Raw genomic sequence first — 24,033 nt, forward strand, 5'->3', positions numbered from 1 at the left:
CCAATTCAGTTTGTCCGTGATGTGTACACCGAGGAATTTAACACTTACTACCTCTCCACTACGACATTCAGAGACTTGTCCCGAAGCCACTCATGCGTTGTCTTGGCTGTGTGCTTAGGGTCATTGTTCTGTTGTATGAGGAACCTTCGCCCCAGTCAAAGGCCCTGAGCGCTTAGGAGAAGGTTTTCATCAAGGATCTCTCTGTACTTTGTTCCGTTCATCTTTCCCTCGATCCTGACTAGTCTCCCAGTCCCTGCCACTGAATAACATCCCCACAGCATGATGCTGCCACCACCATGCTTCACCGTAGGGATGGTGCCAGGTTTCCTCCAGATGTGACGCTTGGCAATCAGGCCAAAGAGTTCCATCTTGATTTCATCAGACCAGAGAATCATAATTGTTTCTCATGATCTGAGATTCTTTAGGTGCCTTTTGGGGGCTGTCGTGCCTTTTACAGAGGAATGGCTTCTTTCTGGCAACCATAAAGGCCTGATTGGTGGAGCGCTGCAGAGATCGTTGTCCTTCTGGAAGGTTCTCCCATCTCTACAGAGGAACTCTGGAGCTGTGTCAGAATGACCACTGGGTTCTTCCCTGACCAAGGCCCTTCTCCCCTGATTGCTCAGTTTGGTCAGGTGGTCTCCAATCAAGTTGTAGAAAGATCTCAAGGATGATCAATGGAAGCAGGATGCACCTGATCTCAATTTCGAGTCTCATAGCAAACGGTCTGAATACTTATGTAAATAAGGTATTTCTGTTTGTTTTTTATATACATTTGCAAACACTTCTAAAAACATATTTTCTCTTTGTCATTATGGGGTATTGTGTGTATATTGATGAGGAAAAACATTTATTTTAGTCCATTTTAGAATAAGGCAGTAACGTAACAAAATGTGGAAAAAGTCAAGAGGTCTGAATACTTTCCGAATGCACTGTAACCTTACTAGGAACACAGGAGACATAAACACGGACCCCTTCAAAATACTGAGGTCTGTTTAGATCTGCATGTGGTTTAAAACACAATCTCTTCTGACATTACAAAATTATTTGCTTGTCTACACACTGGTGTCTGGTAGTGATGGGGGGGGGGGTCGATATAGTTACTTATCTGTATATTATTAATAAAAATAATTGTTTATAATATCGCAAAATCGCACCAAAACTCCATTACTTTTCCTTCATAGCTTGTTCTCCATCTTCTTTTTAAATAGGGAGCCAATTTGTTTTCAGCACTTTTATTTCCATGACTGATTAGTTTTAAACTAGTTTTCTCATGGCTCTCTCTTGTCCCTCTGCAGTAGACATATATATGGTGAGCAATATGTTTGGAACATCAAAACGCAATGAATTCACAGTATCAAAATGGGTAACACTTTATTTGGATTGTCCTTCTGCAGATACTCATTTCAACTACGTATCTACTAACCTTAACCCTAAACTTAACCCTTACCCTTATTCTAAACCTTACCCTAACTGTAATCTTAGCAAGTAGTTGCTCATCAACAAATTGTCAGTTGCTTATCAACAGATAGTTTGTTGATAGTATGACCATCTGTAGCGCATCTACTGATGGACTATCCAAATAAAGTGTGACCTTTATAATCGCAATACAAATTGTATCGGCACCTAAGTATCGTGATAATATCGCATCGTGAGGTCCCTGGCAATTCCCAGCCCTAGTGTCTGGGGGTGTGGAATTTATAGGGGTTGCAGTCATAATAATAGAATCATAAGCTGACGTATACAAGTGTGTGTGTGTGTTTGTGTTCGCCCACTCAGAGTGAGTCTCAACACCCTGATCTTTTCCCTCATTCTCTCTTTCTCTCCTTTCTCTAGGCTCAGGGCTAGCACTAACTCATCAATATGAGAGGAGCGGCAGCACCATAAAAGTGATCTCCTGCCACCCACTCATAGAGCTTTTAAGAGCTGCTCCCAGCCTCTCTCCATGCAGTAGTTAGCTGCCCTCCTCCCAGCCTCTCTCCATGCAATAGTTAGCTGCCCTCCTCCCAGCCTCTCTCCATGCAGTAGTTAGCTGCCCTCCTCCCAGCCTCTCTCCATGCAGTAGTTAGCTGCCCTCCTCCCAGCCTCTCTCCATGAAGCAGTTAGCTGCCCTCCTCCCAGCCTCTCTCCATGAAGCAGTTAGCTGCCCTCCTCCCAGCCTCTCTCCATGCAGTAGTTAGCTGCCCTCCTCCCAGCCTCTCTCCATGCAGTAGTTAGCTGCCCTCCTCCCAGCCTCTTTCCATGAAGCAGTTAGCTGCCCTCCTTCCAGCCTCTCTCCATGAAGCAGTTAGCTGCCCTCCTCCCAGCATCTCTCCATGAAGCAGTTAGCTGCCCTCCTCCTAGCCTCTCTCCATGAAGCAGTTAGCTGCCCTCCTCCATGAAGCAGTTAGCTGCCCTCCTCCTAGCCTCTCTCCATGAAGCAGTTAGCTGCCCTCCTCCCATCCATTCTCTATCCCCAGAGCAGTTAGCTGCCCTCCTCCCATCCTCTCTCCACGGAGTAGTTAGCTGCCCTCCTCCCATCCATTCTCTATCCCCGGAGCAGTTAGCTGCCCTCCTCCCATCCTCTCTCCACGGAGCAGTTAGCTGCCTTCCTCCCAGCATCTCTCCGTGGAGCAGTTAGCTGCCCTCCTCCCAGCATCTCTCCATGGAGCAGTTAGCTGCCCTCCTCCCAGCATCTCTCCATGTAGCAGTTAGCTGCCCTCCTCCCAGCATCTCTCCATGGAGCAGTTAGCTGCCCTCCTCCCAGCATCTCTCCATGGAGCAGTTAGCTGCTATCCTCCCAGCCTCTCTCCATGAAGCAGTTAGCGGCCCTGCTCCCAGGGGCTCTGTGTACTAGGGGAAAGACCTTCTCTCAACAGGGGCTCTGTGTACAAGGGGAAAAACCTTCTCTCAACAGGGGCTCTGTGTACTGGGGGAAAGACCTTCTCTCAACAGGGGCTATGTGTACTGTATGCTGGGGGAAAGACCTTCTCTCACCAGGGGCTCTGTGTACTGTAGGCTGGGGGAAAGACCTTCTCTCACCAGGGGCTCTGTGTACTGTATGCTGGGGGAAAGACCTTCTCTCACCAGGGCTCTGTGTACTGTATGATGGGGGAAAGACCTTATATCACCAGTGGCTCTGTGTACTGTATGCTGGGGGAAGACATTCTCTCAACAGGGGCTGTGTGTACTGTATGCTGGGGGAAAGACCTTCTCTCAACAAGGGCTATGTGTACTGTATGATGGGGGAAAGACCTTCTCTCAACAGGGGCTATGTGTACTGTATGCTGGGGGAAAGCAAACGCTGACACCGTCCTGTCAGCACCCTCTTCACACTCCACTGTAAGCAAATTCCCTTAAAAGCAGATCGGAGTCTGATAAAACCACCAGGCAGCCCACCCTGAACAGTGTACACACACACTGAACTCAGCCATGTTTCACAAAGCTCCACACTCAGCTCGTTATCAAGATAAGAGAGTGTGCTGGTCATTTAAGGCTGGGACTGGGGCTGAGGGTGCATTGCATTAGGCTGGGGGTGGACTGGAAGAAGAGAATGTCTTGTACTATCTCAGAATTCTTTCCAGCCCCAGTGACAGCCTTGCTCCTCGTCTACAGGGCCAACTGTCCACTTAAACCTTCTGTTCAGTCGCAGCCTCCACTGGCACAGCCCAGGCTCCCTGTACTAAGAGGGGCTTTAGCTGAGTTTTGGCTTGTCCCAGGCAACTTTTAGTCAACTCCTGGATGTATAAATAAGAACAATATCAGATAAGTCTCGCAGGAAGTCTATAAACATTTACATTTTCTTTCAAGTGCTGTTTATGGATATTTTATCTCCTATCTGGGAAGTTAAGAACATGGTGAAAAGAGGTCCCAGGCAGGAAGATACGGGGCGGACAGTGAATCAAAACGCGCCGGGTCTGACAGCGACCACGGCCCGTTGACCATAATAGGTGCTGAGTGGGCCTGGTGGAACGGCTGCAGACCCACTCTCTGTCTGGTCCACAGGAATGCCTGAAGAGTTATGGGACGGTACCAGGGCTGACGAGAGGGGGGTGGAGCGTGGGAGAGATAAAGAGTTGAGCTACCAAACGTATGTCTCTTATGACAGGATACCGACAGCAACCAGAGCAGGGTTCTGGCAGGGAGAAAGGCTAGAGGGAGGAAGGGCTTAGAGGTTTCTATATGGGTTCTGTCGAGGCAAGGGGACCGTCTCCTTTCCTGCCAGAAAGTCAATAGTAAACTACTAAAAGAGTCTGCTCTATATTAGGAGAACAAAGCTTCTTCGATACACAAAGAGCATCGTCGTATTCACAATCCAAATATAAAAGTTGGTAACTATTTTGTTTCACTATGAAGTTCGATAAAGCTTTGTACTGTAACTCCTTATCCGGATGGTAAGCCAACAACCATCACCAACACAAATATAACACATATACTACACAGCCAAAAGTATGTGGACACCTGTTTGTCGAACATCTCATTTCAAAATGATGGGCATTAATATGGAGTTGGTCCCCCCTTTGCTGCTATAACAGCCTCCACTCTTCTGGGAAGGCTTTCCACTAGATGTTGGAACATTTTTATTTATTTATTTTATTTTTACCCCCTTTTCTCCCCAATTTCGTGGTATCCAATTGTTAGTAGTTACTATCTTGTCTCATCGCTATAACTCCCTTACGGGCACGGGAGAGACGAAGGCCGAAAGCCATGCGTCCTCCGAAACACAACCCAACCAAGCCGCACTGCTTCTTAACACAACGCGCATCCAACCCGGAAGCCAGCCACACCAATGTGTCGGAGGAAACACCGTGCTCCTGGCGACCTGGTTAGCGTGCACTGCGCCCGGCCCACCACAGGAGTCACTAGTACGCGATGAGACAAGGATATCCCTACCGGCCAAATCCTCCCTAACCCTCCCGGTCGCGGCCGAAAGGTGTCCGATGGGGTTGAGGTCTCTGTGCAGGTCAGTCAAGTTCTTCCACACCGATCTAGACAAACCATTTCTAAATGGACCTCGCTTCGTGCACGGGGGCATTGTCATGTTGAAACAGAAAAGGTTCTTCCCCAAACTGTTGCCACAAAGTTGGAAGCACAGATTCATCTAGAATGCCATTGTATTCTGTTGCGTTAAGATTTCCCTTCACTGGAACTAAGGGGCCTAGGCCGAACCATGAAAAACATCCCCAGACCAGTATTCCTCCTTCATCAAACTTTACAGTTGGCACTATGCATTGGGACGGGTAGCGTTCTTCTGGCCCTTTTTCTTCTCTCAAAATATTGGGTCAGTGAAACTGAAACAGTTCATCTCCTGAATGGCTGGAGGCAGCAAACTATGAACTAGCTATGTTTTACAACCTGATAGCAAAATGTATTCAACTATTAGACTATTAATCATGCATTGACTGCATCCATTTAATTCTGCCAACAATGCCTTACTCTACGTAATGGAATTTTCAGTCAAATGTAACTTATTTTTAAAACATCTTATGAAGTTTGTTTTGAAGCATAAACTGCGAATGTTATATTTTAGAGCGATACTCTGATTATCTTTTTGTTTCATTTCTGCGAAGTAGTTCAAACGGTATCAGTTCTACTTTAATGTGGTTCTGGTATACATCAATCTGTGAGAATTCCCTGTGAGTTCTACAATGCACTTAAATACAGCTAAGGCCCATTGTCAAGGACAGTAACAGTGATACAACACACTGAGAAAACAGTGACAACGGAGAGTTCAGACTCCTGACTGATACACACTCCTCTGCTGGATAATAACCACTAACGTAAAGGGAGAGGACTCAGACGGCTTCTGAGTTTAGCAGCCACAGACAGACAGTGGACTGCCCTAGCATACTCAGAATAGTTTCTATCCTCTAAACCTTCAATTAGAAAAAGAAATAAAGGCTTTTCAACCAGGTAGGCTATAGTCAAACGTAATGTTCGTCTTCCCCGATGTTGTAGCAACACCTACATTTGTGAATTGGCCTTTCTGTGGAGAGGACGGGGTGAGGGTGGATTATTTGGAGTGTTTGGGAAAGCAACCCCATCAGGAAAGAGAGCGTTCACGGTTCTTAATTGCTTTGGCAAGTGAAGTGACTAGCCTTGGGTTGGGACGCATGTAAATTTAACTGCCCCAGGTCAGTATTTAACAAGTCAAATTTTCCCATCGGGCTACTACTGGCCGCAAGACACCCCAGTAGTGGCCAATGGGGATGGCACACCTTGGTGGTCTGATCCTGGAGGATCCTGGGTAGTTATGGACAAGGAAGGAATGCAATCTCTGTCACTTGGTAACCTGAAATGGAGCCCCACCAATAGCCTGGCAACGTAGAATTACTCAACAATGTACAGTGGAGTTCTGGACTAGCAGCTCAATATTGTTCCTGGGCTGATCCTGACCAGACGACTCATGTGTGAACAGTGTGGTCGGTACCATTTTGTCCGTTTTTGTGTATCTGCAATTAGATGCAAAAAAAGGGCAAAGAAAAAACATTATTCAAGCTGACAAAGATGATGATGAAGAGGTTGATTAATGCAGCTCGGCTTTTAAAATAATCAACCTCTGAGTGTGTGGTGCATTTGACATTACCCTTTAATTTAATGGGTTTTGACTCAAGACGCTTTGTTTTTGCAGCTTCATTGTAGCGCCCGTCCCCCTTTTTCTTTGCCCCTTTTGGGGCCTTTTTTTCCACCACCATATGGTGCAGGCCTTGCGGAAATAATCCACTAAAAACAACAGGCAGGCCTGCACTTAACCATTTCTTCTTTAACGCCACAAGAGAATGAATCGCTCCTTTGTCTAGCATTCTGCAAATGATCCAGGATAATTTCTTGTTCTCAAACTAATTAGATTAGTTCAGCGGGGTTCAGGGTTATTGCAATAAGTTGCAGAGGAATGAGGGGTAGATGACGGCGTAATCAGCCACCAACGTTCAGACTTTCCTTCCTTAATGAGCAGGTTCACGCCACCCTTCTAGAACTCTAATGGCACTTTTCTTTCAGAAGACCTCATTTCAACCACAACCTCATGTGGGGTACAAGTCAGTGTTCTTGCTGATCATAATTGCCCCACTTGGTAATGTTAAACACCGCTGCGAAGTGACAGAGTGAAAAAGACAACCGACCAGAGTTTCAATTCCACTCAGCAATCAAAGAGATCATTATCTTGCTCTGCGTAACGATAAGCATCTTTTCGATACACTACATGTTCCAAGTTATACATGTATGATTTCCATCCGGTTCTGGGAAATAAGAAGCGGTCAAAAAGACTGTACGCCTCGAACAAAGAGCCATGGACATCCAGAGCTCAGTTACCTTGCACTGTGTAGAAAAAAGACTATACCTAACAAGAATTTAAGGGTTTAAAAAATATAAATAAATTACTTGAAGGACAAATGGACTGAAATGGGGCAACATATACTTTAGGTTAAAGAGAAAGCTGTGGACATGAGAGAGCTACAGTAACTGGCAGACATGGCCTGAAAAAAACCCGGCCCGCTGTGCCATAGAGTGGCAACAGCAGAACCAAGCCAACAAGAAATATTTATACAGACACCGGAAAACCATGAAAAATGTTCTTGTCTTTAGACTTTTAAATAAGCACTTATAGAATCATTTGGCACAGCGCGTCCTACAAACACGTTGGCACACCATATATCACTGAGGCTAGTTCCTACAGAAGCATTGCGCTGACGACTCACCTATTTCTTCATATAATTCACAAGGATTACAAAAATCAAGGCTGCATTTAATGAGCCTAGTATTTTTTCTTACCTCCAACAAAACTGTTATCAGAAAAGGGGTGAATTAGTTAAAACAACAGCTCATTTCTCAAGTTAAGGGCACATCTTCTTTATGTGAAACTTTTGTCCGTGTGAGTTCAGAATAGCTCTGAATAAAATGTGTGTGGTTGCGGAGCGTGGTTGGGTATTCACACTACTGGTCCTGTAAAATCGCCTGTGTGTTAGAACTGCAGTCAGTATTTGTGTCATTAATATCACATTAATATCATATAATACTTCAAATGTATACAAACATGACTGTAGGTCGCCTTGGATAACAGCATCTGCTAAATGGAATATTTGATATATTATAATGATTTGCCTAATTAATATATATATATATTTTGGAAATTGGAAATGATGCTGACAATTACATTGCTGGAAGCTACAATCTATCTGCAATATTAAAGCTGATCTGCCCACAAAAAAATAAATAATGATTAGCCTACTAAAACATATCACTACCTGGAAAAAAAAAAGTAACAGGTCTCAGCACAGACATTGATCCGGATGATGGCTTCACACTCAGCACTCTGAATGGGCTCATATGACATGTCAAACAACATCCTCTATCCACCTCGCCCACATCTGATGTCCCACATTTAGGTCACGTAAATTAGAAGTACATCTAGATGCAATATTATAATAATATAATTGAAGACATTTAGCAGATGCCTTTATCCTAAGCGACTTACAGCGCATTTATTTTGCGAATGGACCCGGGAATCAAACCCACTACACTGGCATTGCAAGTGTAATACTCTACTAAATGAGCTACAAGCCCCTGACTTTATACAAACAGTTACCAAGGTTGGGCTTGTAGAGTTAGTGTAAATTAAAATTGAAATAAGAATTTAAAATAGGCGATATTGTAATTGTTTTTCTTTGGGGCTATGTTTTCTATGGCTGAGTTTAGTATGAGAATGAAATGTGAAATACATGGATCAAATGAATGCATGTTGGTTGTTAACAATAGCTCAGCTGTCTCTATGAAACACACTCCCTACCTCCCAGTAAGTGAAATCTTTGAGCTAAGCGCATTATAACACTGGCTCCTGTAACAGAGGTAATGGTGTTTCTTAAGTACAGAGACATTTTCAGTTTTGAGTAGTCTGGATGGAAAAGATAGCATATGTTAAACATTATACAAATCTGCTGAAATAGCAAGACTGTCATGAGAAAACCTTTCTGCAGCGTTTCTGCAGCGTTAACAAAGAAAATGTCTCGTAATAGCTGCTCATTATCAAGTGTTTAATATGCGTATCCAGACAGAGAGAGAATGTTCTACCATGGCACACTTTTTGAGATACGGCATTTGAGTTCAGCCACTGTCCAGAGGTCCAAACCCTCAACTATGTGTTCACTTTCCAAACATAATGAGATTATTTCATTTCTACGCTCGTTGCTTTTGCATTATTACTCTTAAGACTAAAGTCTGTGAGTACAATAGTGCAACGCACAGAAAATAACATAATACTTGATTTGGAAATAAACAGCCTAAATGGCTGAATTCTTCTTGCGATTAAAACCAAAGATTGTAATTATTAAATAATGTTAATGTTGCAATACTGTAGTGTACTTATCAGGAGTGATAAGGTGCAAGCATTGGCTAATGACAGGCACAAGGACACACTGTTGAATGGAAGACAAATTGAGCTGTTTAGAAAAATGACAGGTGTTGGTTCACTCACTAATTAGGCTCATCTCCATAATTAATTATTCCTCTGCAGGTTCACAGCAAAGGCAAAGCAGCACTCATGTTTCATCAGTCAATACCATGAAATGCTGTTATCTATATGTACTGCCAGTAACTTTCTCCAACCTACCCTGCAAAATAACCTGAACTTTGTTTCTTAGTATGAATACATGTTAGGTATGAGTAGGCTATAACAACACTGTATAAACCTACTTTATACTGTAGCATCAACCTCCTGTAACATTTTGTAAAGGATGATATCATGACAATACAAACAATAAGATGAAAAACGATTATTTGAACCATATAGACAAGAGCAGAGTGAACGGAGAATGTTAGACGACTGGGGAACCATGAGCATGTGTGTGGCCCAGGGAGAAAAAGAGTGATAAACAACATGAAGTAAATATAGACAACATGAAGTAAATATAGACAACATGAAGTCAATATATAGACAACATTAAGTCCATATAGACAACATTAAGTCAATATAGACAACATTAAGTCAATATAGACAACATTAAGTCAATATAGACAACATGAAGTCAATATATAGACAACATTAAGTCAATATAGACAACATTAAGTCAATATAGACAACATTAAGTCAATATATAGACAACATTAAGTCAATATAGACAACATTAAGTCAATATAGACAACATTAAGTCAATTTAGACAACATTAAGTCCATATAGACAACATTAAGTCAATATAGACAACATTAAGTCCATATAGACAACATTAAGTCAAAAGAAACAACATTAAGTCAATATAGACAACATTAAGTCAAAAAAGACAACATTAAGTCCATATAGACAACATTAAGTCAATATAGACAACATTAAGTCAAAAGAGACAACATTAAGTCTGTATAGACAACATTCCACATAAGCTAAAGGAATACAGATGGTAGTGACTTAAAACACCAGATCAAAATGCTGGAATATACCAAAGCTAAGAACATAAAACTGTTTAAAACGAAAGAGCCGAACAATACAACTCCACTACAACGAGGATCAGGCAATAGTACTATAAAACATATTTTGAGAAACCCGCCTGGGACTTGGGTTCCGAAATTATAAAAATACAACATCACAATCCTAACCCTTTTGGGCCCATTCACTTTGGGCCTCCACTGACTTGCCACGATTTCAAGTTACGTGAAAATAAAACACCATTCACAATATTTACGCCTAATCGATGTATTACTCAAGTCACAGATAGCAGGACATAGAAGAATAGAGAGCATACATACCTCTGCCGAGCATTGGGTTAGCGCATTATCAGCACAGATTCCACAGGGATCCAGATATCAGAGTAGGAACAACATCCAGAGTCCTTGCCCTGGTTCTTGACTGAGGTATCCTTTATTCCACGTCCATGCCAGAGATGCATTTATTCCATTGTCTTTTCTTTGGTCTTGCTGTTGTTGTTGTTATTGTTGTTGGCAGGGTCTTTCTCAAGAGTTCTTAAAGGTTGTTCTCTTCTCCCACCTGTGTCTTCAGAGGAGATTACAGGTAATATCAGTCCTGGGTTCCACCACAGCACGAGTCACAATGCTTCTCTCTCTGCAATCACACACCGTTCAAAACGGAAAGAAAACTCACGTAAAAATCAAGGACGCACAAAAAAGCTAAATCAACACCATATGTTCTTTAAAGCCTAGATGTATCTAAAAACGTATCCCACAAATACACATCAAACATGCAAGTAGACCTCAAAAGTAGTATATCTTTTTTAAAGCTTGGAAGCTGGAACGAGTTAAAAAGTTTTAAAAGTTACCATACAGACCATACAGACCGACATCTTGCATTCCATGTGATTTCGAGAGAAAGAACAATGATCAGTAAAAACACAATTAACGACGTGGTCATTACAAATCAGAGTCAGTCCTGTGCCGTGTTAGCAGCAAGCAGCAGGCATCATCAAACTGCCGGTCTGTCGGACTCATGAATGAATAGGAGCTCTAGCGGTACGACAGGCCCTCTGGCAATCCAAATTGGAAACAGGAAAACAAACATTATCGGGGGAACACTATTTTCCCCCTTCTTCTCGACGAGTCATCCTGTCCAACCTGTCTGAGACAATGTAATGGCCTATGCTGTGCCCACTACAGCCGGCCTAGACCACACAGACGCAGAGAGGAACACTAAACCACAATGAGAGAAGAAGGAAAAACACTGAAAAATAATGGAGGAAAGAAAGAACACACACTGACAGACAGACACTTAGAAACGAGCTAACACATCATAAACTGAGAGGCAAAACTGACTCGTCAGTGTTCCAGAGAGGAGAGGGAACGGACCACGTTTTTAGCAGACTCTACTCCTAATCAATGGGTATATCTGTTTTTTGGTGATGGGTAGGGAATTTCTACACTGGCTATCCCCAAAGTGCACTATGGAAATCCTAAGATACAGTAAATAGACAGACACACACACTCTCTTTATAAGTATGGTGTAGAACAGAGGGTAGGGTACTTGTGTGGCTGGGGAAAATAAAGAGAAATTCCTGACCTAAACCTACACAAAATGTCTACCTGACACAGATAGCAGGACTCTTGATTTATCCCAAATATGAAACAGCAAGTGTCTAGTCCTACATCATTACACCTTGTAAACCACACCTCAAGCCACTGCTGCATACAGAGCCCAGTGCAAGCCTTGCCTGACAACTCACCCTGCATTTAATTCTGCTGCTCTATTGATCACTACATAAATTCAGTCGGAAACTGCCATCCTAGAAGTCGTTTGTGTGACTTCAAATTTGATTAGTGCTATCCGGGATCCTTGGGACATCCCTGCTCCTAAACCCTAACCTTAACTCCTACCCTTACCCTAACCTTAACCCTTACCTAACCCTCACCCTAACCTTAACCCCGTATTTCCCAAACAGGGACCTCAGAACCCCAAGGGGTGGACGTTTTGGTTTTTGCCCTGACACTACACAGCTGATTCAAATGATCAAAGCTAGATAATTAGGTGATTCCCTCCCAGAAATCGTCTGGGAGGGGGGCAAATCCAGACTCATAGAAGAAATGTCAGTTGGCCAGAGCCATGTGGAGGTGTAGCCAGGCAAGTACAAGCCACCCCCATCCACATGGCTGGAGGGGACACATTGAGGAGCTTTTCTATTTGGGGAAACCTTTTTTTGCAGTTAAAGTACTGTCTTGCGTTAACAGGTGAACACATGGAAGAGCCCTATTAGCCTATAGAACAAAGCCTACTTTCTAGTCTTTTAAGGTTGTTGCTCAGAATATATGGAAATTTGAGGGGGAAAAAATCTGTTAAATACAACAGTTGTGTGAAAAACATGAACTGTCACTTCTTGCATCAGCAACTGACAGTGAGAAGGACTTTTTAAAACAAATCAAAAAAGAAAAGGTGGCTGTATCAAGAACTATTGCTTACACATACTCCTACCCTGGTTCCATTTCCCACAAATCTGGAAAACCAACTCTTTTCTTACCAGGGTGAATCTAAGGTGCTATTAAAAGGTTTTAAGTCTACCATTTACTGCTGTCTGTCCTCTCTAAGTAAACTTTAGAATTACGTCAAATGGTTTAAGAAAATCAAAAGTTTCCTGCCTCTCCTGGTTGCATGTATCAAACCACCAGGGAATGTGTCTAGCCATTTGCAAAAGCATTAAAATGTTTTTAACCCTAAAAGCACCAACATGTGTTTTGCTTAAACACACTAAATTAGTAATGATGGCAAAGAGTTGTGCTAGGTATATTTGAAATGTAAATGCAAAGAGCCACTGTCTGTCAAGCAGTAACACTTTTTATTTTATCAACCTTTTCTAACACAAGTAAGTGGTTCTAATTCTCAAACAAATAAGCATTTTTTTTAAGGGTTTCGAAATTCTAACAAAATGTACCCTTGTTGGCACTTTTGGGTTAAAGAGACATGCCATTGTGTTCCATAGACACCGACGTGAGAACATACATGTGAGTAGGCCTTTATTCCTGGTAAATCTAAGCTTCCTTTGTCTATTTAAGTGCATGGACATGAGGGGAGGAACCTACACAACCTGTTCGAGGGTCAAAAATGACTATACAGATGTCATACAGTATGTCTGATTTTCAGTTTCAATATCTTTTCATTGAGATACAACCACCTCCAGAAAAAGCCGAAACATTGCTGAATGGCAATGAAGGATGGCTGGGTCGACCAAACAAATCTAAACCTTAATGTATCACAATTGTACCTAATTTCTGTAGTAGCCTACGTGTCATATTACATGATCATCTTTGATGTGTACAATTTTACAAGGAGCTATGCACAGTTTTTATTTGCTCTTGGTTTCTCATGTCCTTTAGGATTTAAGACATTACCAGTTTCTATACTATATGTAACTTTCTTATTTTTTTCATGAGGCCTTAAAATATTTTATTTTTCATTAATAATGAATTATTAAGCAGCACCTACGTGGTGAATCTGGTACAAAGATACACTGCGAAGTGAAAGGCTGGCCTCACAGCGATTCCAAAAAATCTCCCTAAAAGTAGTTGTGCAAACTCTAAAGCCATGTATAACAAATGCAAACCCCCCACTGCTGCTTTCTAATACCAACGAGACCCAAATTCATCTGTCAGCCGTAAAGTTCCTAACTATACAAGAGTTGATCTATTGCATACCCCCCTCCAAAGAACTCACAGATGGGAACCCATTTACATTTCAAATATACCTAGCACAATTCAGCAGTCACTTCAAACAGCTCTTATCAAACTAACCATGTGGATCGTTCTCTCACTTTTGAAAGAAACACTCCCTGTATAGAGTACCACAGAATACACATGATAAGTCATTTTATTTTCCATAATCCTCTAATAAAAGCAAAAGTAAAAAATCTTAGAAAATTAGGCTAGCGTGGCTGCTAACATCAATGGATTTTGTGACAAAACATTGTACCTAATTAATTAACGGTTTACCAAGTGCTTCACGTATCAGATGTAATACATACAAGGCTGCAGTGAGGACAAAGTCAACTTTTAGAAGTGGATTTTTTGCAACCAGATGTTATGATGCATATTATTTATAATAAATACTCTTTATGCGTGTGTGTTAACACTATTAAGGCAGAAATAATGTGTCTATAAGACATGCAGGTGTCCAAATAACTAAACTACTGTTAAACACAGAGTGTTGTTGAGACTATGTTTCAGCTTAACCTTTCTCCCCTCTGAATGATGAAAAGCATTTCTTTGCTTTGGCCACATCATTAACAAACTTTCACTGACAAGAAAGAGGGCTTTCATAGACAGAAGGTGTATCATTTCCAGACCCATGTTGGCGTGTAGGAAGGTTGGTTTCACAGTTTACAGGAAAGAGTATGAGTCCTCTACTGGAACCAACAGGGGAATTTTGTGTCATAACAATGTAACTACAAACAAGAGCCTAAGTGAAGTTGAAAATCGGGTGATTTAGAGTTGTGCTCATAGATGATCTTAGATCTTACCAACTGAAAAATAGTCAGTTTAGATAGACAGAAACATTGTCTAAATGTTAAACGTTATGCTTTGAAAAAGTCAATACCTTTAGGGGGTTACTATGTACATGGTTATAATGTAACTATCAAGCAAACACACTGAGAATATGTAACTTTTTTACACTACCAGTAACAAAGTTGTACATGCCTCTGAAAGTAGCCCTTTGCACCAAGAGTAAAGGAGTAGATGACCAAAATATCTCACCTCCTCATAAAAGTAATGGGGCAGGTATAAGTAATAAGGCAGAATTATATTATCTTTATAATGCTTGCAGCAAAACATAATGAAAAGCTATGTTGAGTTTCTGCAAAAGTGAATTGTTTCATCACGATGCCCAGTCATGCTGCTCTGAAAACTTTCTGAATTTCCACAGACACACACACTGCACCTCTGTGTCATCTCCTTTGAGATGTAGCCTAATCCCCTCCACATGGAAAATATATTTAAGACTTTTGAGAAATGACTGACTTTTTTTTTAGTAATTAACAAGTGATTGGTTATTGATAAAGTTACAAGCACGTTGTTACATTTCTTGTTTTGTAACAAAGTTAGTACATGACTTGAACATTCTAAAAACCAAAACTTAGAACTTCGTAGGTTACGAATAACATGTGGAACGTTTAGAAAATAGGCTACTGGTGAAATCTTTTGGATGTGCATTTTATTGTAATTAGTTGAAATATTCTTCTGACCCAAGTGTGTTGTCATGCCTACGCATTTTCTTATCTTTGAGGAACATCACCGTTTACGGAAAGTTGAGTGGAAAACTTAACTCAGTTCTCGACATGAATGAATCATTAAACATCAAAATACACTTCAAAATATATACAAAGTTTCAGAAGCCGAAAAAAACAGTACAACTTAACATACTCTCTACCATGCTCTCTAATACGAACAATGAAAACAGAAATACGCGATGCGCCAAATAAAATCCTCGTCTTATTAGTGTGTTTGTGTGACTTAGATCACAGATATTCTCAAGACCATAACTATATTCTGTCTCCAACACCTATCCAGAATGCGTCGCGCCTTTACAAGAATGCTACAACATCTGAAATCTAATTAATAAATGAAATTGGAAGGGAAAAGTAAGCAACAAACCTACTGATCGGAACTCATGTTATTCTCCCTTGTCTCAATATTTACACCCTCTATTACGGCTACTGCTTCTACCAAGTAGCCCATTTCAATTTCTCACGCGTTTGACCCAACAAAACCTACATGCCATGTGAAATCCGAGAAGCCCTGCTGTTTTTTTTACAGCAAAGTAGCTCACTACTGATTCACGAAATCCCTTAGTTATTACATAACATTCTCTAAAAGCGATCCGCATTCTGGAACTACTGTAATTTCACATTGTTCGCCTCCGTACTCGTAACGTGCATTGATTCGCTTTGTCCTTACCTGTTGATTAAATTGCAATAGTCTTTGCAGTCTGAAAGATGGTGGAGCTTTGGCGTAAGCCATGAACCGTCTTTGTGCTGTTTGTTTGTTGATCTCGGGGTAGCCTACTATTTCTTTTTTGTTAGAGGGGATATAACATTTCGAATCTCGCCTGTGCACGTGGAATCAGGGTGACTGTGTATAATATTTAAAACGCCCGAGTCTGGATGGAAAAGGAGGGTTAGTTTGCAGTGATCCCAGTTCTTTATCAGAAATGTTATCGCTTGACAGGACCTCAGACTCCAAGCATTACGTCAGTTTCAAGACACCAACACTATTAATATCAAGAAGCCCTTGCGGAGGAAAGCGCCACCCCAGACCGGTCGTTCTTAAAGGGACAGATGCATCCCTGATCCTCACTACCAAGCTATAACGCAATAATAACAAGTGAACAGTTTTTCCACTTCATCTTAATATTTGAAACGGCCTAATATTAATCGAATATGATCCCTATATTGATATATGGTAGGGCTTAATGTCGATTTAGTGTGAATATACGTATATTTAACAGAAAATCTGCTCTGATAAAAACCTAGACCTAGGTATTTCTGAATTATGTTATGGGTATATTTTATTGCTATGAAAGTTGGAAATCATGACATTAGTTGCAAAACTTTACTATTCTGTGTATGATAGACATTATTTTCTTTAGTCGAGAAATCATCACAATTCCAACAAATCACAAGACTGTGGTTATTGAAATGTCTAAGACTAAGTGTAGATGATATACATTTTTTCCAGACTGAAATTCTGATTTATACACTATGATAACCCAATTGATTTGATCCTTTAATCTCGCAATGGCCTTACTGATGTCAGGGATAATATTAGGTTGTGCTTAGTTAATCTATTCTATTGAGTTTTATTCACCATTTCTTTTAAAAGTAGGGTATCAAAAAGATCCTACTGGCTGCTCGATATCTCATAATGTTAGAACTATTATAAGTGAAGAGTTTATATTCTACCAGGGTTTAAGGGATAACATTTTTACTTTTTCTTCATAGAAAAAGTATCTCTAGCATGTTGCGTAAGCTTCTACACATGCACACAAAAAGCCACACTTTAAGAAATATGAATATACCCCCATTATTGCCTCTTCATTAAAAACTCATGATCAATCAATCTAGTTTGTTCCAATAGACAGGGTTTCCATATCACCATAAATACTAACCTGAGGACTCCAGCATCTCTAGCAGCTTAATAGATCATAAGTAACACTATTAAAAAGGAGATACAAAACAGTGTAAAGGTGGGATATCTGTCTAAATGTATACTACAGATGTGAAATGCACTTCATTACACTGAAATGCACTTCATTACACTGAAATGCACTTTTTTACACTGAAATACACTTTTTTACACTGAAATTCACTTTTTTACACTTTTCCTGTCAGTGAAAAATATAATAATCTGTTAAGAAAGAACTAATGTAATTTAGTGCATGAAGTACATTTTGTTTATAGATTGTATATTACAAAACTGGAATGCAAACTAAGTTGCAAAGTGAAAATGAAGTTGCTGATGAAAGACACAAGGGACGTTTTGAGATAAATGATATGTGAATAATAACAATAATAATAATAATAACGATAATAATACTACTACTAATGGTAATAATAATTATGTTTTAAATACATTTACAAACACACTCTATAAAAGTTACAAAAGTTTATTTCACTCTTTGAGTTATGCAACAAGCTTGTTTAAAAACAAAATCAAAGAAATTTATGAGTTTGGTTAGTAGCTCAAATGGCAAAAGACAATGCAAACACCATATTCATATTTTATAGGATAGTCTCTAGCAAATGATTGACCATCCACATGATCAGAACTAAAGCATAATGCATCAGAACACCCAAATTGACTTCAAAAGTTATACTCTTAATTCCTTCAAACAAGTTGAAATATGACATATGTTGTTAAGGTACTCACTCTGAACCAATATAACTGTAAGCCTGAGGGAAGAAATAAAGAATAGATATACATTTCATTTTAAAGCTCAACAGTCTTCCCTCACAAGCTGTTGCTCTGTTTCACCACAGAGTGAGCAGTCCCTGGCAAAAACACTCCCAGGCATCGTTCAAGATTAATTTAACACAAGCAGTCTTGAGGGAAAATCAGGTTTTAAACCGCATTTTGAAACTTTGAGCTTTTACCAAATAAAGTAACATGTGCAGTGTGTGTGTGTGTGTGTGTGTGTGTGTGTGTGTGTGTGTGTGTGTGTGTGTGTGTGTGTGTGTGTGTGTGTGTGTGTGTGTGTGTGTGTGTGTGTGTGTGTGTGTGTGTGTGTGTGTGCGTGCGTGTGTGTGTGTGTGTGTGTGTGTAAGAATGTGTTGGTGAGAATGTGTGGGGTAATTGTGTGTAAAATCTTTGCCTGTGTGTGTACTTATGCGCAAACTCTTTTCAAAGTTTGTTCAATGTGTTTACAAAAGGGGATTCAAATTCAATCTTCTCATTGCGTGGTTTCAATTGTTCACATTGAAGGTGGAATATGGGTTTTCTAGGTTAGGAAACAATGGACGAGTTATACTGAAGAAATCACACAGCAGACTTTGCCTGACTCTTTCCACAGGCTTTCCATATTCCCCTCTTTTTTCCCTCTTCGGTTAAGACAGGGAATATGAGATGTGAGAACCCTTTTATATCAAGCAGTACTTATTGTCATTCTCACTGTACACTCATGTTTTTGTTGTTTTTTTGCGATGGAAATTCATGAAGAAGGAATCTTTTGAAAAAAGGCATCTAGATGTGTTTATTTTTTTATACAAAAATAAGATGGTCTATTGACAAAAGACAATGAAAAGTATGTTCCTGTCGCCCCATGCTTCCTCAATACCATGCTCCTTATTATCACGTCTCATATACCGCACTCACACTCATAACATTTAACAGTTACATTTTATACATTTACTTTGCAACAGTGCTAAAGAGACCAAGACATAAGAAAAACAAGACATTTCTGATTTGTTACTATCATCAACCAAATAGATGTCAAAGTATGTACAGATACTGTATTTTGTACAGTTGCCTATTTATAGTTTAGGTTATTACGTTATGTGAATCAAACAGATTCTGTGATGCAATACTTGGCTGGTCCCCTGTCACCTATTCCTCCCTGATAGTGTAGCGGTCATAGAAATAGAATCCACCCATTATGCCATCGTTGACTTGAATGAGGAGGCCCGTTCTATGGATTCTATTTCTATGGTTGCAGTATTATCTTTCATCTGGCCATGCTGACTGACCCTTGACATCCTGGTGCAGTAATATTTAGAACTGGTAATGGGTGAGTGACCTTGTACCAAACAGCTTTTTGTAGCCTCACACTGTGATTCAATCACCTAATATATAAAAGCACAACCCAGCCTATATCTACTGACTTCTATTTCAATACTGAGTTTTAAGCCTTCACTGTACCAGTATGGATCCATATACCTGCTACTGTCATTATATTTCATTTTAAACAACTTTGGCCAAACTGTGTGTTATTACCAATATTCCGTTTTCAAGCTGTTTTACTTCTTTGCACTATTAGACAGAAAGTAGCTGATATTTTGCTGGTACAGTATGGATCTTCACCATTTCCTTATTCTGTCACTCTCACTTCATGTTTGCAAAGCATTGTTTCATAATGGTTACGCATGCTTGTGGGTATGATTTTGTTTGCCCTCAATATCAGAGCAGTGTGATTGGTGCTCTCTGTCTTTTATTTTGCTTCCTTATTCGATTGAAACTATAGCCCAGCAGTGCTGGAAAAAGTACCCAATTGTCGTACTTGAATAAAAGTAAAGATAACTTCATAGAAAATGATTCAAGTAAAAGTGAGTCACCCAGTAAAATAGTACTTGAGTAACAGTCTAAAAGTATTTGGTTTTAAATATACTTAAGTATCAAAAGTAAAAGGAAAAGTATAAATCATTTCAAGTTCCTTATATTAAGCAGACCGACAGCAACATTTACATTTATTTATATTTTATTTAAGGCTAGCCAGGGGCACGCTCCAACACTCATATACAAACAAAACGTGTGTTTCGTGAGTCCACCAGATCAGAGGCAGTAGGGATGACCAGGGATGTGCTCTTGATAAGTGCGTAAATTGGACCATTTTCCTGTCCTGCTAAACATTCAAAATGTAAGGAGTACCTTGGGTGTCAGGGAAAATGCATGGAGTAAAAAGTACATTATTTTATTTTGGAATGTAATGGAGTAAAAGTAAAATTTGTCAAAAATATGAATAGTATAGTAAAGTACAGATACCCCCCAAAACTACTTAAGTAGTACCTAGAAGTTTTTTTTAAAAAATTTGTTTTTTTTTATTTTTTACTTTACACCGCTGCAACCCAGCCAGCCAAACTTGACTATTTTCACTCAAATGCATAAAACGTTTTCTGAAAACCCCAGGCCTTCTGTTACCATTTAGTTGGATAATTAGATGAGTAAAAAAATGCAACCATCATGCTGTTCAGTTGGGACAAAGTTGTCCTTTGTGAGGATTTTTACAAAAGAAAGCGCTAATCGTAGCTCAGCCCTGAATCCAGAACAGAACAGCAGGAGAACAAAAGGTAATATGTAATTATACTAGAGCTAAGCCCTGTAATCTCAGCCAGGGGAGAGGACATGGCAGAGAAGGATACCAGCAGCAGACCTCCTGAGCTGGGTTGACACCTGGATGGCTAAACACTGCCTGAACGTATTGATCACCGTTTTCTCACGGCGTGTTGGTCTGTGTATTTGTGTGTGTGTGTGTGTGTGAGTGCATGTGTGTGTGTGCATGCATGTCACAGAGGGTCCATTCTCACGTAGTTACAAAATACAATGTAAAATTTAAGCAGAAAGGGCCTTCCTTGTGTTGTTAATCATTGTCTGTTTAAGTTTTGAGGCTTAAACGGATGCACCAACAGATTACCTCGAAATTAGTTGTCTTTCTTTCTTTAAGCACTTTCGTTCTGTTTTGGGAGGTAGGGTCAACATCCGTTTTGTGTTGGGACGGTATGGCTACACAGAAGGATTAGGGACAATCATCGTTTCTCAACAAAGAGAAATGTGGAACGTAATCAGAGCTTGGGGCTGGCTGTCTTTCACACACCATCTACCTATTAGCCTGTGAGACAGGACATTAGCACTAAGGGTATTCTGAGACAAGCTGTTAGGCATCACATTTGCCATAGAGGCCAATCCATGGAGGAAGAAGGAGAAAGTTACTAAGAGTGAAACTTGAGTGAGAGACAGAAAATTGTCTCCTTGGCAGAACCTGAAGTCTGGACTGGCAAGGACAGGGTGGATATGGCCTATGGTATGCACAAATACTTACACAAATACTCATACAGTATATGAAGCTTTCAGTGGATTTTTCTGTAGTGTAACTGTAATGATACTGTAAACATAGTGATTGTAGGAATGGAACTGATAAAACAAATCAAGCCTTTCCTCGAAAACTGCAGTCTCAATGACAAATAAAGAAAAATGGACGAAGTATTTGGAATGCCATTAGAATGGCTGGGCAGGATTTTCAATGAATCCACTACCTAAACATTTTAAGTGCATTTCCTGCAAGCGGTGGAAATGTATATGCAGAACAAATTTGATCCATAAATGGACAGTTTTCAATTTTAATGTTTGCTTCATCCATGCAGTTCCATAAATGGAATTCGCTGAGTGGAACTACAGAACAAAGTGAAAACTTTTGTCTGGAAGAACTCCTCAAAGTGCTATTACTACATTGCTGCATTACTACATTACTGCATTACTTTTCACTCCGAAGCACGAGGGAAACCATCTGAAAATGAGGGCCAAATGAAGGCAATTTTATACCTGAGTACGTTTTGACCTCAACATTTCAAGACGTAAACTATACCGTTTATTTTTCTCCCAAAATAGTGTGATTTGAGTTATTCACCTTCATGGCATCACGGAGACAAACAGAGTCACTGTGTGTTTAAGAGGAAGACTCAGCAATGTTCTTTTTCAAATTTGAGAAGAACTGCTCTCATGAAGAGAAGATCAAATGAGACTAAGGCTAAAGTCAGCCATGTGGAGTCACTGCCCAGACAGACAGGAACACAGCCAGCATCTCATCAGCAGGGCGGACACAGGACACTGAGTCCTCGCTCTCTCTCTCTCTCCCTTACTCACTCACTCACTCACTCACTCCCTCCCTCCACACCCTACAGAGCGAGAGAGAGAGGGGAGAGAGAGAGAGGGCACATGCAGATGCCCTTGTGGCACGCTTCATTCCTGTTACCGTCCTCTCCAACTCAGAAGGGTAAAAAGGGAAAACACATGATCTTAGATCCAAAAGGCCTTTCACAGATTGGCGCAACAGTGCCACTGCTGAGGCTGGGTCAGAGACAGACACAGACAGGAAGTTCTAGTGGTTAGGATTTCGTGGAGAACTGATATCCTCCCAAAATACTCTGGTTTTAACCGAGGCTGAGGCCCTTTTAAAGGTTGTGGAACAGTCTACGTAGAGGCCTCATAAGAATCAGGCTATATCCCAAATGGCCCTCTACATTGTGCGTTACTTTGACCAGAGCTCGGTGAAAAGTAGTGCACTATAAAGGGAATAGGTTGCCATTTGAGACACCAACTCAGAGTTACAGTGAAATGTCAAATAATTCAGTATAATGGATTCAATTAATCCCAATGAAAAACAAAAACAAATGGCTTGGTTATTATTACAGTGTAAATAAAATGTTACCATGTCATTTATTAGTAAATATGAGAATTAAATATAGGCTAGTATTAGTATCACATTCTGAGATGAGACACACAGCTGGTTTAACCTGTGGTGCTGAGGACACAGATCAGGGTAGTAGGTCTGCTCAAATAAGATCCACTGTTCATTAGTTTACAGCAGTTAAAAAACAATAGTACACATCATTAAGCTGCATTCTCTGTCTCTTCACTCTATTAACTGTGCTGCCTGAAGTGATTCTCACTCTCTTAATGATGAGAGAGAGAGAGAGAGAGAGAGAGAGAGAGAGAGAGAGAGAGAGAGAGAGATAGAGAGAGAGAGAGATAGGAGAGAGAGGGAGAGAAAGAGGGGGGAGAGAGGGAGAGGGAGAGAGAGATTGAGAGAGAGAGAGGGAAATGGAGAGAGAGAGGGAGAAGGAGAGAGGAGGGAGATGGAGAGAGGGAGAAAGAGAGAGAGGGAATAGTAAGAGAGAAATGGCGATGGCGGAAGAGAGAGGGAGGGATAAAGAGAGAGAGAGAAACATCGAGGGAGATCAGCTAGGTGTTATAAAGTCATCCTCATGGCAGGCCTCGTCTGTGACTTCTCCCATGAGTCACTCTGCTCCGAGAGAGCTGTTCTCGCATAAACCCAGTTGACATAAGCCAAGCAGAGGTGTCTCTCTCTCTCTCTCTCTCTCTCTCCCTTTCTCTCTCTGCTGCTCACCTCAGTCAGTTTCACCAGACGGGTCCAGGAGACCATGACCTTTCCTGAGTGGTGCCATCAATCCATCAGACACACACACGCATGCACACACGCACACACACATACTCAGCAGGAAAAAGAGACACTAAAACGTTTCCAGTACACCTTGATAGAGTTCGCCGCAGTGAGGAGATAGCTGGAGATAGGGAGTTAGTTTACAGACGCTTGCAAAATGAGATCGCTGTGAATCTTACTGAGCTAAAAGAGGGGT

The 24,033-nt window shown here is 40.7% G+C and overlaps 1 protein-coding gene across 1 annotated transcript in view; it reads right to left on the minus strand.

Annotated features, from left to right (window-relative positions):
* LOC139392272 (trichorhinophalangeal syndrome I) overlaps positions 1-16,640 on the minus strand; it is a 236,161-nt gene extending 219,521 nt beyond the window's left edge. The window contains exons 1-2 of the mRNA XM_071140139.1: positions 16,349-16,640; positions 10,709-11,021 (exon numbers count right to left, since the gene is read on the minus strand). Coding sequence (XP_070996240.1) covers positions 10,709-10,721 — 13 coding nt within the window. The 5' untranslated portion in view covers positions 10,722-11,021; positions 16,349-16,640. The remainder of the gene's footprint in view (positions 1-10,708; positions 11,022-16,348) is intronic.
* Positions 16,641-24,033: the final 7,393 nt, after the last annotated feature.

The sequence above is a fragment of the Oncorhynchus clarkii genome, chromosome 32, assembly GCF_045791955.1.
Source record: "Oncorhynchus clarkii lewisi isolate Uvic-CL-2024 chromosome 32, UVic_Ocla_1.0, whole genome shotgun sequence".
NCBI lineage: Eukaryota > Metazoa > Chordata > Actinopteri > Salmoniformes > Salmonidae > Oncorhynchus > Oncorhynchus clarkii.